Here is a 17299-nt window from a genome sequence, read left to right on the forward strand (position 1 = left end):
CACCAAGTTCATCGCCTCTTCCACCGCCCTCACCACCCCCACCACCTCCTCCTGCCTACAAACCTCTACCAAGTCCATCGCCTCCTCCACCACCCCCACCACCTCCTCCTGTCTACAAACCTCCACCAAGTCCACCACCCCCTCCTGTCTACAAACCTCCACCAAGTCCAGTGCCTCCTCCACCAAGCCCACCGCCCGCTCCAGTCTACAAACCTCCATCAAGCCCACCGCCTCCTCCACCAAACCCACCGCCTACTCCCGTCTATAAACCTCCATCAATCCCACCACCTCCTCCACCAAGCCCACCACCTAGTCCCATCTACAAACCTCCACCCCAAAGCTCACCAGGGTATGGAAATCCTCCACCTTCTGGTTACTATTAAATGAATAATAAAACTACTTGTAATAGCTGGAGTTGTATTACGTATGTTTCTAAAAGAAAGAAACATGTGATATAAAGTGGAATAATCCAGCATTATTTGTTTTTAAGCGTGTGTTTCTCCTATTAACTTGTTCCTACTTTGTTTAATGAAATTTCATATAGCCTTTGAGTTATGTTATTTCATAGTTGGAAGTGGTTGATATGTTCATTAATAAAAGGAGCAACAAAAACGATTTGTGACCATTTCGTGTGTCATTTGCACTGTTTTCTCTTTTTGGTGTTGGCTTTTAATTTATGCCTCTTACTATAAATAACTTACTTACGCCATGAAAGTTTATATTATAATAATTCACTAAGTTAAGTTCGAATATGATTTTAGTTTCTAAAGAATTTATGGCTCACTAGACATAAGTTCTATTGTTATAATACTTTTATCATAACTTTAAAATATATAGCAAATGTAGAAAAAGTAAAAATAAATAAATTAAAATTGAGAAAATACTGAAGTGGAACCCATATACATTACCAATTCATGTCCAGCAAATTACTCCAATAAAATATTGTACAATGATGATGATGTGGGCCCTTATTAAGGAAAAATGTAACTTTAACCACTTCATTTTTGAAATCAAACATTAAGTATAATATTTTATTATTTTTACATGTCTATAAATATAAAAATGAAGTACAATTTTTGATGAAGAGATACCTTCTTTGTCATAATACTATTATTGTGAGCGTAAATTTTTACTTGTCCATTATATTAAACGTAATTGTTCAATAATATTTATTTAGCTTAAAAAATTAAAAGATAATTTATTTTTTTGTGTCTAATTTACCATTGATATTAAATACTAGTATTCAATATATTTCCCAAGACATTAAAATTAATATATTTAAAGGATAATATAGTAATATTATCCCTATTATTTATTATTTCTTAAAATGTGTGTTAAGTTAATAATGGAGAAATATTATTAGACGGAAAAAATATAATTTAGGGTAAAAGGTTGACATTTAGAAGTATGAGTTCTAAATTAAATTCATTTACTTTTTATATACTAACCGTGTAAATATTTAACACTATCAAATCACTTAAAAATAATTGTAGGTTACCTATAATAACAAATAGAATCAGTATAGTAAATAATAAAAGATTCCAAGTGAAGCTCTATTTTTATTTTAAAGCATGATTTATATGATTTGTACATCGAGCTGTCCTTACTTTGTGCATCGATTTTGTGACGTATGCGCATAGCAAAGACAAGTAAACACCCTTTAATGAGCTGTCCTAATACAGTGTTTTTTCCACCATTGATATTTGTCTGTGTCATAATTAATAAGGTATAAGTATTAAAAATAATAACACTAACATATATTATCGTATAATTTTATAAGTAAAATCGAAATAAAATATACGTAGAATTTACGCATATATGATATAAATTTGACGAATTTAGATTATAAACCATAATTAAAATATTGAAAATCGAAAATCGCTCTGTTTCACTTTGGTGCGTTTATATAGATTAGTTGGAACTTAGTGCATCGAATCGTCTCTAGATCATATATTGCATGGCCTATTTGAGAGTGACACTCTCAACAAAAAAAATTCCATATCCAAAGTTCTAACACGACTACGTGAGACCTCGAATAAGAGTGAAGTAGTCTCACTACTGCAGCACAATCCATGTTGGTATAAGTATATGTGATGAAATAAATTTGTAGCAACTTGCTTCTTCTCTCGTTATTTTAAATCAATTTTGTTTCCATTTTAGCTTTCTATAATATTTTTTTATCCTCTCAAAGTTTCTATAGACACACTTAAAACATAAAATGTTCTTTATTGGAATTATAGATTGGTTTGGTTAAATGAATTAGTTACATTACCAAATGGAAAAAAAAATTTCATAAGATAACTCTCAGGTCGATCACATAATTTTGAATTTCTAAAAAGAGTAGAATAAGAGAGTGTTTGAATTGGCTTAAAAGTTGGTCAAGCCTACTTTTAGGTCAGTTTTTTATTTCTGCAGTGTTTGACAATATAAAAAATAACTTAGAAAAGGTCAAAAATGACTTAAAATAAGTTACGAAGTGTTTGGCAAGGTAAAAAATGACTTAAAATAAGTCAGAAACCAAAAGTAGGTCTCCCCCTACTTTTTATTTTTTGACTTAAAAGTCATTTCAATTTGACTTTTTATTTTTGACTTAAAAGTTACTTCTTTTAAGCCAATCCTAACGGGCTCTAAAAGAGTCCATAGACTCTTTTTGAGTTTAAAAAATTTAAATAAGTGTTTATACACACAAAATAATATATTTTAAGCAAATTTGATATGAAGGAAAATATTTCGTAGAATTAAAAATTAATTAACTTTATGAACAAATAAAATTAGTACTTTATGAACCATACATCTTTATTTTAGATTAAAATTTAGAAAAAAATTTACTTGCAAGTACAAAAAAAAAAAGAAAAGGCTTGATTGAGACATCACTGGAAAAAACAGAAAAAACAATTTAAAAAAAGTTTGACTTGTTCAAAATAAGAAATGATTATTAATGAGATAAAAAAATGGTACAAATAAACCTAAATATTATTATTGGGACAACTAATTAAAACCGTGTGGAAACTTTTCAATCAAATAAAAATAAAATTCTCAATTCACACGTTAACTCTATTGTCCCATTTTGTGGAACAATTACTATAAATATATAGCAAATACAAAACCAAAAACAAAACAAGAAAAAAAATAGTTTTTTTTAATTTAAAAGAACAAAAAAAGGATAAAAATGGTGGAAATTATTTCACCAGGATTTAGATTTTATCCAACAGAAGAAGAATTAATATCTTTTTATTTACATAAAAAGCTTGAAGGAAAAAGGCCAGAGCTTGATAGAGTAATTCCAGTTGTTACTATTTATGATTTTGATCCATGGCATCTTCCAAGTACGTATAACTTCGATAGTATCAGTATAGTTTAACATGTTATATTGATTTAATTATCGTTTTTATTAAAGTTATTTATTAGTGTTCTATATGTTTCAGTTTATGTGACATCTTTCAAGTATACACAATACACTTCTTCTAGTTCTTGTTCATTTCTTCATCTTCACATTTTTCATGATTATAATTTTGGAGTTTAAGTTATATGCATCGATCGATAGTATTAGTGTCGTTTTATATCAAGTTAGTGCTTATTGTAGAAAATATTTACTTGGGATTAGTGCTCCATGTATTTCAGTTTATGTGGCATTTTCGACCAAGTATACACAAACTATCTTCTTCTACTTCTTTCTTTATCTTCATTCTTGATCACCATTTTAATAAACCAATTTTCATGGTTACAATTTTGAATTTAAGTTATATACACTAATGGTATTATCACTGTAATTTAATATGTTACATAAAGTTATCATTTTATGCATATTATAGAGATTTAAACTCCCCTCCGTCAGAACTTATATAACAGTACTTGACTGAGCATAAAATTTGAGAAAATAAAAAGTTAACCAAACACAAAATTGTTCATGTTCTCTTTGAAACCGGTTACAATAACAACATTTCTCTATAACACTATATCTGAACAAACGACGTTGTTGTATAAACATGTTCGACTGTATCACATAAATTAGGACAGATAGAAAATATACCTTATTATAAATGCCTTGATTATGCTATCGACTTTTATTTTTCTATATTGTCAGTGCATAGAACTTAAACAACGTGTAACATTTTTTTATGTAGAATTTCATGGGGAATTGTGCATGGGAGATACAGAACAATGGTTTTTCTTTGTGCCAAGACAAGAAAGAGAAGCTAGAGGAGGAAGACCATGTAGAACAACAAATTGTGGTTATTGGAAAGCAACTGGTTCACCAAGTTATGTTTATTCATCAAATAGCAAAGTTATTGGAGTTAAAAAAAGTATGGTATTTTATAAAGGAAAAGCACCTACTGGTAAAAAAACTAAGTGGAAAATGAATGAATATAGAGCTATTGAAGAAGAAGTTAATTCAACTATTTCTATTCCTAAGGTAATATTATTTTTTACTGTCGGTACTTTTCTTTCTACGATATTTCTTGCATTTCCTTTAAACTTGTTTGGTAAAAAAATGATTTTCTTAAGTCGAAGGTCTATAGAATTTAACATTTCTACTCTATAGGAATAAGGATAAAATCTGTGTTACTCCAAACCTTACTTTTGAATAATTATATTAAATATATTATTGTTGGGCTATAATATTTGAAAAGGAAACTAATTCTTTTCTATATCTTCAATAAAGATACTTGTAATCTTCACCATGGATATATATTGCATACTAATCTTTATAACAAAAATAATAATTCCAACCTCAAACAAATTAAGATTGAATATATGAATTATATACATTACATGAAATTTTAATTTATCCTTTTTTTTCTTATGATATATTTAACAAAATTAAGTTTTAAAAAAATCTTATTTATTACATATATAATAATAATAATAATAATAATAATAATAAAACAATATTGTTTTTTCATGTGTCAATTTAGGCTATGTACTTTATTTAAATAAGCTCAATTTCCAGATGAGATAAATTTGAACAGGTCAAAGTTAAGTTAATAAATTAATAGGTCGTTATTTTACTCAAACTTACATGAGTTAGACATGTTTGTAATTTAATGAGCTAATTTTGTCACTCGTTTATTACAGTTAAGGCACGAAATGAGTTTATGTCGAATTTACGTCATATCGGGAAGTTTTCGAGCGTTCGATCGGAGACCAATTGCAACAATAACAAGGGAACCATCAAAATCAACTATAAATCAAGGTGGAATTTCTATGGAAAATGTTACTAAAATGGAGGCAATAAGTTCCCCTGATGAAAGCTTAGCTATGGAAGAACAAGATTATGTTAATCTTCATCATAATGATCAAATCCCTATTATTAATCAAGAAATTAACATCAACTCACACAACAACAAGAGGGTTAAAAGTAATCTTCATGATGAGACTCTAATTAGTGGTTGGGAACAATTTAACTGGATGTAAACTCGGTATCTGCTCTGGGACCTGATTAAGTTGATTTATGTTCATAGAAAGTTCATTATAGAAAGAATCACTCAATACTAGGATTTTTTCAGAAATTGAACCCGAAACAACAGAGTAGAGGGATTTTATCTGTCCGCTATAACTATTGATAAAAAATTAATTTGTATTTCATCTTAGAAGGGTTAAGATAGGAAAAAAGAGAGGAAATATTAGGATGATTTCATTGTGAAATCAAACATGTGATAGTACTATATATTTTGATAACAATATTTTATTATAATATTTATATCTTCTATAAAACTAATATTTCGTGTTATGTTATATTATGTTATATATTTTTTATAATAATATTTATTGTTATAGCTAAAAAAAATATTGAAACAAACAATAGAGAAATTGCCTCTATATGTTTTTTTTCCTTCAACAGCACTCATTAAATTATTATTCCATCTAATTGCAACTTTCGTGGAAAGTGTCTACCCAAAAAAAAAATTAATTACCATGAGCTAATTATTTCGGTTTTATTTGTTCATTATTTTTTACTTGTCATTTTTTATTCTATCTAATATATTTTTATTTAAAAATAAATCACTTTTACTTGTTCACTTTTAAAGACATAATTTTCAGTTATCATCTTACTCTTTCGATCTTATCCATCGTGATTTCTAAAAATAGTTATATTACGTTACTCTTTTTCTTTATTTCTATTTGTAATTATACTAAAAATAGATGTCCGTCTTTACTATATCACTTTGGCATATCAATAAAAAAAAAATATACATAGGAGTATTAGTATTTTTAGATCATTTTCAAAATTTTAGATCATTAGTTATTTATTTTTAAATCATTTTTCAAGACTAAATATCAATTAATATAAGTATGTATTGTGGTAAAACAGTAAAAGCACTCATATTAATTATTATTTCTTAAAGAATATGTTAAGTTTAAATTGGACGATTAAAAATAAAGAGAAGAAATATTCACTTTAAGAGTTTGAGATAAAATTAATTATGTTTCTTTCATCTCTCTTTAGTATCAATTATTATTGAAGACTACTTGAAATACCTCAAGTAAATATTCAATGAATACAAATGATACCTTAAGTCATAATGACAATAAAATAATAAAAACCCTCTTAATTAATATTTTCTCAAAAAACGTGTGAAAGAGAAACACGATAGACATAATGTCATATTATTCTTTGAAAATGGAGAAAATGTTGTCGGAAAATTTTCATCATCTTAACATGTTAAAGGGAGGAAATTTCCATTTGTCGTAGTGAATGTGAATGTGAGATTTACCAAACACCAGATGAATTAAAAAAGATTATTTACAATAATATATTTTTTAATACTATGATGAGAATATTTTCCACATAGAATTTGGAAGATTTTGGTATCCACATAAATGCATGTCCACTCAAAATATTTAGTCTTTTTTCAAGTCAATTTCAAAGACTTGGTCATTCTTCCAACTTACTATCACTTTTTTTTATTTACATAAAATTAAAATAAAATAAAATATGGTGATTATACCAAGTCTATAATAGTTAAGTCACTATCAATGACAATGCTTTTTTCTATCAAATTTAGTGACGAAAATGAAAGCCAATCCTAAATAGGGCTAGTAATGTGATTGAGTGACAGATTGATAGCGTAATAACTCTCCAGACAATAAATTTATGAGAACTTAGTAACTTTCATTTAAATTTTAATTACGTAAGCATAATAAAAAATTTACTAAATAATTGTAAATATATATGTACCATTGTTATAAACTTTGAATTTGGAATCTATCTCCAATCAAATCATCTTATTTTTATAAGTTATCATATTAGATAGATGAAATATATAAAGACGATTTTATTTAAATTGATTGATTCATCAGATGATCATTTAACTAATTATTATTTTATATATTCACTTTCTTTGTTAAGAAAAATTGAAATCAAGAAAAAAAATAACTTTATGATTAATTTGAGGTCGATGTAGACTTATGAACGTAGAAAAGTTAGACATGAAGGTAAGAATAATGATTAAACAAAAGCTATTGAGTTCTCGTAAACTTATAGATAGAGCTCTGAAGACACTAATAAAACATTGTGTGTATGTGTGTGTTTGTGTTTTGTCTATTGGATTATTTTCCACAAACTTATTGGAAGTTTTTGGGCATTGTGTGGTCTGCTTAATTATTTGATAATTTACATGAAAGAATTAGTCAATATTGCCAAGATAGCTAATTAATTAGGTGCAACATTAAATTATGAAAAAAACACTTCTTTATTGATATGACAATTAAGTTTGGAAACTTTTGTTGTTTTCTTTAGTCTTTTTGTCTTGAATTTAAAGTCTTCTTGAAGTCTTGGTTAATATTTATCAATGGATTATCTCTGATTGACGGATCTAGAGTTTTAAATTTTATGAATGTCGAAGACATCTTTATCTGAGAAGGAGGTTTCGTCATTTGGTTCCTTATAAATGATGTTAGGATTGACCTTAGAATTCGAAAAGAAAATAGAGACTTTAGTTGAATATTGATCAATAGTTAGAAGGTTTATAAAGGAAATTAAAAAAATATGAAGAATGAACACCCGAGAAATCAAGAATACAAATAATAGATGGTTGTTATTCATTGTTTCATAATGTATCATTTTATTTTGTCTCATATTATATTATGTTGTATTATTTTATGAATGTATAACATTTATAAAATAAAATTATTAAACGACAAGTAATTGCATAATGAAAAAGATAATAAGATAACCATGCGATCACACTAAATCGTTTGTTATATAAAGTGAGTCCTTCATCATTAAAGTAGGTAATAACCACTGATATATGTTAGTACTATTTTTATACATAGAAAATATTAACTTTATGTACAAAATATAATTTTTCGATGAACTCCTTACGTCTCTAACTCCGTCCGTACAAAGCGGCGCCGTATGTTAGAGGGTTTCAGGTACAGTGACCGGAGAGTCACGGAAGATGAGAATAGAGGGAAGGGAACCTTGATTAATTGTGGGTCCCACAGTTTCCTTTGTCGGAAAAAAATAAATCGCACCTGATATTTACATCAAATTAATTAATGCATAACATGTGAACTTAGTCTCTTCGTAAATATTGATTCAGTAAAGTGTTGATGTTGCTATTTCATATATTTGCTAATTGTTATTGCACATTTTGATCAATTATTTGATACTTACTGTCGACTTGCATGTATCTCGATTATTTCATAATTGTTGTCCACTAATAAAAATATCAGTTAACCCCAAAAATCAAGCCAAATTTCATAGTTGAGATGCTTGATAACATGGTCCAATTTCTCAATGGTCTAAAAAGGGCAGTTTAATGCACAAAACATCCTGCATTCACGTAGAGTCCAGGGAAGGACCGCACCTCAAGAAATGTGATGAAGACAGTCTACCCTAATGCAAGCATTAGTGGCTACTTCCACAGCTTGAACCGGTCACACGGAGACAAATTTTAGAGCATAAGCAAAAATGCAACTTTATAAAATGGGAATATTGCAAGTTGTTACAAAGCAAATCTTACACTAATTTGCATGAACCTAAACAAATGCAATCTGCTAACCAAAACTTGAAGCTTCAGCAAGATGGCTAAGTTTAAATCTAACGCCGAAGACAATTCAATAAGATTTACAACGACAACTATAAACATGAACACGATAAGTAAAATGGAGTTTATTAGAGAAGAGGCGGTGTTTACTATAATTTCAGGCCAAGTAACCTTCAATTCTCCAATTTTCTACTTCCAACTTCGCGAACCCAAACTGTTATTGCCATCCTTGAGGCTCTATAAAAATGTCGAGAAAGAAAACAGATTAGATGGTAGGAAATGATTTGGTGTAGAGATCAAACAAATCAAATGACTTACCATTCGTTTAAATGATCTGTTAGGTGAATTTTTCTTGGCCTTCTCGGGATCTGGTTTGGCACGGTCAAGTGCCTGCAGAAGAGTTATAAATGTGTGAACCCACAAACTTACAAGTTCTAGGATCAGCAAGTAAACAAGAAAAATAATTCAAGAAATGAGTCTCGAGGCATTTTAGTTGCAAGGAACTGCAGTAAGACGAAACAATGCAGTTGAGTAGGCAGAATGTGATATCAAAACAGAAAATTGAATTAAAGCTGAGATACATGTGGGACTTCAGTCCTTAAAAGGCACTAGGGTCATCAAGCATCGTGTTTTGGAAGGTCACATAGACGCTATTTATACAACATGTATTATATAGTATAAAACCAGTAATGTTATATGAGAGTGAATGTGGGCTGCTAGAGTCCACCGTATCCACAAGATGAGTGTTGCAGAGATGTGGATACTAAGATGAATGTGCCAGTCATACAAGAACAAGATTGGACATTAACCATTTAGCTTTTTCGTAGAATGACTTTGATGAACATGTTTCATGGAAAAACACAAAATGGATATCACCTAATTCCCCAAGAGAAACAAACTCAGACATTTTGATAGGATTGCACGAAGAACCATTAGGAAACCTCTACATTCAGCCTCATCGGAATAAGCGTGAACTTATTGCTAAAGGTAAACAGTTCCCATGATTCTTTCAGCAAAAAGTAAAAAAAACGCAACCATGGATATAAAATTTAGCAAACTTGCCAATTAGCATTCTTTGTAGGTGGTCATTGCCAAGTACGCATTTGTATTACAGAATGGCATAAACATGCTATTCTATTGTTCCTATATTTATCATGTAAGATTGATAATTACCTGTATCAATGACTCCACCTGACGCCTCATTCGAGTATGCATGAAACATTCAGAACACTGTTTACAGAAAAAACATCGGAGTGATTAAATTTCGGATATAAAGTTTGACAGAAATAATATTATCATATTAAAAAGTTTTGAGGCATGCCACAATGGTTATAAACATGCTATAAATTGATCACTTCACTTGAGAAAGATCGTTTCTTCGAAATAATCCAAGTTAGTGAATACACAAGGAACCCTGCAGTTGCAAGACTTTAACAGGCTCAAGGCCTCCATAGATAAACTGCTTCAAGGATCTACAGATTCCAGTACTAAATATCCAGGAACACTATACAGGTTAGGTTACAAAGGCCTGAATTAGAAATCATTACAAACAGCTTTAGCTATTGGGATGTATATGTGTGGCATTTAGTCTTCATATTCTCCTAAAATGTATAAAAGGTAACATATATATATAATGCCAAACATCCACTGTGTGGGACATTTTAATTTCGTGGATTCAAAGAATGAAGAGCTTTAAAAAATTCTAATAGAATGAAGAATCCTTGTCTAAAATTTTATAGTCACAGAAATATAGAAGAAAGTTGTTAGTAAAATACAGGAACATAATTGTGAATGAAGCTTTCTATATTTAGTCAGCAAGGCCTTCTATAAGGTTGAAGGTCATCACCATTTACGGAAATCTTTCAAAGCATATATTCAAGATTCACTAGAGACCTTCTGAACATAAGACGTTGTGAATTGTGTTGCATCAAGTATGGAAGTACATTAATGTGACATAATTAAGTCAATAGACAAGAAACTTTCGGTCTAGAATTCTCACCTTAACATGATAATTTACATAAGCATGAAAGGTTGATAGGTTCCAGACAGTTCTGTCCAGCTTTCTGCCTTCCACGTGGCGAGAAAAAATTACTGTGTTTGTCAGAAAATAAGTTGGTCATGGGAATCACAAAATATCAATGGAATAACAAGTTAAAATATCTGTTATACCAAAACTAACAAATCCGGCATTAGCAGATAATGCTTCTGTAAAAGCTTCTGTCAGTTCTTGAGGAGGAGATGGAGACCATAAACAAGGAGGGGCATTGTTAAGTCCAGCAGTTCGCCTTGCCTCAACAAATTCCTGACAAAAATCAAATTTCAAAGAGTGAACCACCCTACTCATTCAGGCACATGTAGAGTAATATCCCAATGGAAAAGAGAAGCACCAAAAATCTTGCAAGAAAATTGAATGAAAGAGCTGGATTTTTTTCTCAAAGACAATGGCCTATATACAACTCATTGCACCTTCAAGTCTTCCCGGAAGACATACGGTTTCTTTGGTATCACAAATGGCATAAAAACCTCAGTCTTACTTGAAGATGATAAGAAAGTGACAAGCAAATTGATTACAAAGAAACGAATCATATTGTATCCAATTTCAAAACGAATCTTCAAACTAATAGGATGTGTTAAGTCCCACACTAGTCGAGGAAATTGGTTGTAGTCTTCTGATGAGATCTTGGGCAATCCTCCCCATGAGCTAGATTTTTTAGGGTTTAGTTAGGTCCAAGTTCCATCTCTTAACATGGTATCAGAGTCAAACTCATCAATCCATGTTCTTATGTTTCTCAATGTTGGACCCCGTGTTATGTTATCCACGCTTCAGTTGTCCAGCTTTCGGCATGCCGGGGAGTGTTAAGTGTCGCATTGGTTGAGGAAATGATTGTCGTCTCTTTATATGGTCTTAGGCAATCCTCTCCTCAAGAGTTACTTTTGGAATTGAATTAGGCCCAAGTTCTATGTCTTAACATGATGAAGGCTTAATTTGGATGTTCAAATATCAGAATGTTTACCACAGTAATCCGTTAGCATAAAACAAAATGAAAAGAAATTTTCTAATAATACTACTTTTATTGGAAGCTATTAGTTCTCACACCTTTTCATTTCTTGGATTGGGATGATATAAAGATAAGGACAAGAACACATTAAAACGTGTATAAGTTTACCTGTAAGAAAGATGTTGCTAGAACAGTATCTATGGAATCATTAAATCTCATAGGAAATATGACAGTCACCTTGTCTGCCTGCAAAAAGCCAGTACATTGCATCATTTAATCTGAATACTTTATAGGCTCCTCACAGATAGATACTAAAATAACTACAATGTGCATCATTTATGCATTCCAAAAGAAAATTCATGCCTATTAAGAAACAAATTTGGAGGGGGGAGGATGTTGGAACTAAATACAGATACAAGTTTAAAAAACACTTAACAAATGAGGAGACAAGTACTAGCAGAACTTGGATATGGCAGGATTACTCTGGAGTCAATGAGGCAAAGTAGGCTGAAAGATATCCACATGGGGTTATTGTCAAAAGAATTGGTTGATTTAGCTATGGTACCCAAGCTCAACAAGGTAAAAGAAAGTTTTCACTGCATAATTTGGAAATGGATTCATAGTGAAAAACTGACTTTTCACCACAGCATTTTGAAATGGATTCATGTTTATTGAACTTAAGCCTATAGAGGTAAGCTATAATTTTCACCACTGTGTGCATGTTATAAAGTAGATAAAATTACTCACCTGAGGTACAAGGAAAAAAGACTCGTTAGGACGATGAACCAGGGCAACGGGCTTGCCTAGATCGGAAGGTACTGTCCTTGTAACAAGTTGTTTCAAAACTGCCCTCAGTGGGGCTCCCATTACTACCTCCCTCACCGATGCAATCTTTGTCAGGAGTGCATGTTTTTGCTCTACAATCAGAAGGAAATATCATAAGCAATGTATATTCCAGGATTGTAACTGAAACTTTCAGCAAAAATAGACAATCACCCAGGTTCAGAAGTATCAAAGATTTTCTGAAAATTAGTACTCTACATAGAACTGTTCACAAATTTAAAGAGAACTGAAATAATAAGTATACCAACTCATAAAAAAAAGTGTAATGCTACATATTGACTTGTACTACCATCCCAAGTTTGCACTTTGGAGTTCGAATCCGACCAGCTAAAAGATCAACAGCGAAAGCTGAAATTACATTGGAGGGGTGTGCTGAAAGTAGAAATATGGTTTTTTATTTTACGCACCAGAAACATCCAGGAGGATATTTTCCTCCTGGATTTGGTGGATACCTCATAATACCACCGGCAGTACAGATATGGTTATTCTTAGGTAATTTTAAATACTTTATAAGAATAAGAGTAGGTCCAATGAGACTGTGGTGCAATATTCAAAAAGTTGTAATTAGTAAAGCTATATAATTCTCCATTACAAAAAATGGACACAATGGACTGAAAGGAAACACATGGAGGAAGTATATAACAAAGAGCTTTAACCTAAGTGCATCCAAAACATATAACACAGATCCAAGTGAACCATGGCACACAGAGTTAAATTTTGCAAGGACTTTTTATTCTTTATTTCAAAGGGAGTTAATCCCCTGCTTGTATACTTTTTTTGAGTTCGTTGAGTACCTCTGATTGTTTTGTGCTTACGTCTCTCCTTTGAGTACACAATTTGTTTTTGGGGAATAAATGTTCTAAAGCCACCAATTGAAGATCAAGTTAAAAAAATTCTGGAGTACAAGACAACAAGACTGGGATTCGTAGGAAAATGGATAAGTTTGATTCACCATTGCTAGCCACAGTTGAACTTTCTTTCTCGATAATGAGAACCAATTGGCTCTTTAATTTAATCCATATACTCCACATTGAGATGACTTTGCTCTTTCCTTTTGGGCAACACATGGTTGCCAACTTTTACAGATGAATAGGTGACTTTTGTAGAGAAAAACTTTAGCTTGTTTAATTGTTTCCTGTACAGATCTTTCATTGGACATGTATCCTTCTGTTAAGAGATTATTTACTGAACTATGATATTCATTCAGAAGCTTGGAGGCCCAACTTCGAGCCGACAGTGAATGCTGCATACTAGTATAATATACAGTTATATCTTTTTTCTTTGAAATATTTTGCCACTACTCAGACAATAAATTGTACTTTCAATAGCTAGAAGACTGAGGGAAAATTTGTCAATTTCCCTTTTAGTTCTAGGAATAATGAAAACACGCACACAAGCCAAAAAAACTCCATGAGAAAGGAAACACTGAAATTTTCGACTGAAGAGAAACCGAGAAGAATGAAAACCCTTTTTTCATGTGTGTGTGCTGAATGTGTGCTTATCAATGAGTGTTCTCAACTTAGATCGAAAAGAATTTGGTAAAATAGACATGCAACATGAAGTGGACTCTTGATGAACCTTAGAAGATAAGAACCCCCCAAAATTTTCTAGTAATGCAGTTTGGACTAATATCCTATACCATCCAGCACAATTATAGCAAGCTCATAATGACCTTAAAGAGGAAACTTGCAGAACCTTCATCTGGGGGAAGTTTTGACAAGTTTAGTTTAAGTGTGAGATTAAACCCATCTCTTGGAGGATCAAGAATTTGTGCAACTACACCATATGCTGCTTTTATGGCTTCTAGCGCTCCAAGTGGAAGTCCACCAAAGAGGACAGTTTCTGGAGGTGGTATGGGCAATGATACAGAAAGAAGCAGGACATTTGGATTTTTCACTGAACCCTGCAGAATATGTTGCAGATTAGCCAGACAGATGTATCATAGATGACAGCATGTCAAAATAAGCTATGACCATCTCAATTAACATTTTTAAAATAATGATGTGTTTAGTGGTTCTTCCATTTTTCTTTTGAAGGGAAAAAAAGAAAGAAAACTCATCAAAGTGGACTGTTGTATGATAATAACTCACCTGAATATGGTAACGGATATCATCAAATTCAACCCATTGGCAGTCCAGTTCAACTCCTTTCTCAAGACTGCAAAATAAGGATTTGCTGTCAGAATCTACTACAGATTATTCAAACAAATAACGGAATGGCATCGGTTCTATATGTAATACATGGCTGCCAATTTGTTTGGAAGATTCAAGGATCAGTAAACTAGGTACGTCATATTTTAAAACTTTTAGCATACACCAATTAGTGAAAGAATAAGCTCAGAGCAATTGGACGATTAAAGGAACTGGAAATTTATGCTATATTGTTAACAGGGAGGGGTTCCCATGACAAATCACTAAACGGAAGTAAACAAATTAAAATGATCAATTTTAATATCACGGTAGCTAATGCTTGAACAATTAATCAAATTTTGAACATTTGTGACTTTGTTGGCAGCACTTTTGGATTGATTAGCTGATTCTACTTAGGTAACTGATAAGTGTAGGCAGTTCATGTTCATCCTCTACTCCAGCTCCCTGGGATGCAAGGAAGGAAATGCAACTCTCCAAACTGTTATGCAAAAGGTAGAAAAAATTGAAACACTTTTGCATTTTTTGGAAATGCACATTACAACATTATGGTTCTTTATTCAAATAGTATTTCCGTGCTTCACTGTATAGTGATTATCTAGAGCTTGCCAACTATTGGACATACTCATACAAAATATTCACCCATCTACCCATGTATCACGGGTGTTAATGACTGAAAGATTACATCTTTACACTTAATAAGAGCAACAACAAATGCTAATACCTAGTGACACATATAAGTGCTTCATCTTCGTACTCAAGCACAGAAATGAGTTAGAACTACACAGAAACATCAACTATACTAGCTGTAACTCAATCAACTAGAGTTTGCTAAATATCGGACATACTCATTCCAAACAGTTACTTGGTTCCTTATGAAATATTCACCCACATACAAAATCCATGTAATAGCACAAAGGGTGTGGCCTAGTGATCAATGAAGTGGGTTGAGAATCATGAAATCTCATGTTCAAATCTCAACAGAGACAAAAATACTTGGTGATTTCTTCTCATTTGTCCTAACCTTGGTGGACAGAGTTACCTATTAATTGTTGTTGGTAGGAAGTGGCGGATATCCCATGGAATTAGTCAAGGTGCGCAAGGGAGGTGGCACGTATCCCGTGGATTTAGTCGAGGTGCACGAAAGTTGGTCCGGACACCATGGTTATCGGGGGGAAAAAAAGATTGCAACTTCATGCTTAAGAAAGTGCAACAACAAATGCTAATCCAGCAGATGCATATAAGTACTTTCATCTTCATAACCACACACAGTTATAAGCTAGAACTATGCAAACATCAATCATTCTAGCTGCCATTCAATCAGCTCCCATAAAAATAAACAATAATGCAATCCACACTTCCCTAACCATGTTTAATCTTATTAGCTCAGTTCATTAGCTGGCTACCAGAACTTTCACCTAGCTTTCGATTCCCCACTTTGTAATCCCTTTCCCCTTCTCCAACCCCCATTTTCTTTTAAATTACTAAAAGATTGCAACTTTATGCTTATGCTAATTCCAGCAGATAATCACACACAGAAACGAGCTAAAACTATGCAAACATCAATCAACTCCCAAAAAAAAAACAGCAATAATGCAAATCCAGACTACCCTAAACCACAAATTGACCGGAAAAAGTGTTAAAAAGAGGGAAAATTGAAAAAAGTGAAATGGATTGAAGCTTACTTCTGGACGCGATTGTACAAGATCTGAAGGAGATATCTAGAGGGAGATTGCAGTAATATCATCGATCTCTTTCACACAACAAATTCACAGTTTGGGTTCTTTGAAAACTCAGAGAAATTAGAAAGAAACAGAAATCAAAGAATCTTGAATGGGCAATTTGATGAAGTTTTGTTATTAAAAGTTTGATTTCTCTTTTGTCAATTTGTTCAAGTGGGAAAAGTGATGTAAGAATTATTGAATAAATCAATCATTATTCAATATTGTTGTTACACATATCTTTCATAAATTGAAAAATACTTTTTAATTTGATTAATTGAATTTAAATATATTCCTGATTTTGCAACATGAGTGAAATACAACCTTAAATTCAAGTCAAGTTTAGTAGTGTTTTTGCCACTTTTCTCGACTTTTTATTAAGTAGATGTTTGGACATGCGATATGAAATCTAAGGTTTGATCGTGTGATTTCATATCATGAGATGAAATTCCAAATTCTCCACAAATCATGATTTGGAATTTTTCAAATACAAAAATTAATCCACAAGTTTATATTTTGTAATAACAACTCCACATATATAGATACTAACTATTTATTTGATAGGTAAATAAAATTTATAATTCATATCTTTATTT

The 17299-nt window shown here is 31.5% G+C and overlaps 3 protein-coding genes across 3 annotated transcripts in view; 2 read left to right on the top strand and 1 right to left on the bottom strand.

Moving 5' to 3' along the window:
- Positions 1 to 383, top strand: part of LOC102579924 (basic proline-rich protein) — a 2472-nt gene extending 2089 nt beyond the window's left edge. The window contains exon 2 of the mRNA XM_006362842.2: positions 8 to 383. Within this exon, the coding sequence (XP_006362904.1) occupies positions 8 to 383 (376 nt within the window). The remainder of the gene's footprint in view (positions 1 to 7) is intronic.
- Positions 384 to 3128: 2745 nt separating this feature from the next.
- LOC102598791 (NAC domain-containing protein 90) lies at positions 3129 to 5719 on the top strand. Its single transcript, XM_006362812.2, has 3 exons — positions 3129 to 3326; positions 4125 to 4414; positions 5077 to 5719. Exons 1-3 carry the CDS (start codon positions 3170 to 3172, stop codon positions 5413 to 5415), a joined length of 786 nt encoding a protein of 261 aa, XP_006362874.1. The 5' UTR covers positions 3129 to 3169; the 3' UTR covers positions 5416 to 5719.
- Positions 5720 to 8898: 3179 nt separating this feature from the next.
- LOC102599122 (actin-related protein 2/3 complex subunit 2A) lies at positions 8899 to 16897 on the bottom strand. The gene is made up of 10 exons (XM_006362813.2): positions 16668 to 16897; positions 14926 to 14992; positions 14531 to 14738; positions 12740 to 12909; positions 12161 to 12238; positions 11163 to 11295; positions 10993 to 11084; positions 10167 to 10223; positions 9312 to 9383; positions 8899 to 9230 (listed from the first exon to the last, which is right to left on the bottom strand). Exons 1-10 carry the CDS (start codon positions 16727 to 16729, stop codon positions 9183 to 9185), a joined length of 987 nt encoding a protein of 328 aa, XP_006362875.1. The 5' UTR covers positions 16730 to 16897; the 3' UTR covers positions 8899 to 9182.
- Positions 16898 to 17299: the final 402 nt, after the last annotated feature.

This window comes from Solanum tuberosum, unplaced genomic scaffold (genome assembly GCF_000226075.1).
Source record: "Solanum tuberosum cultivar DM 1-3 516 R44 unplaced genomic scaffold, SolTub_3.0 scf00392, whole genome shotgun sequence".
NCBI classification, from domain to species: domain Eukaryota; kingdom Viridiplantae; phylum Streptophyta; class Magnoliopsida; order Solanales; family Solanaceae; genus Solanum; species Solanum tuberosum.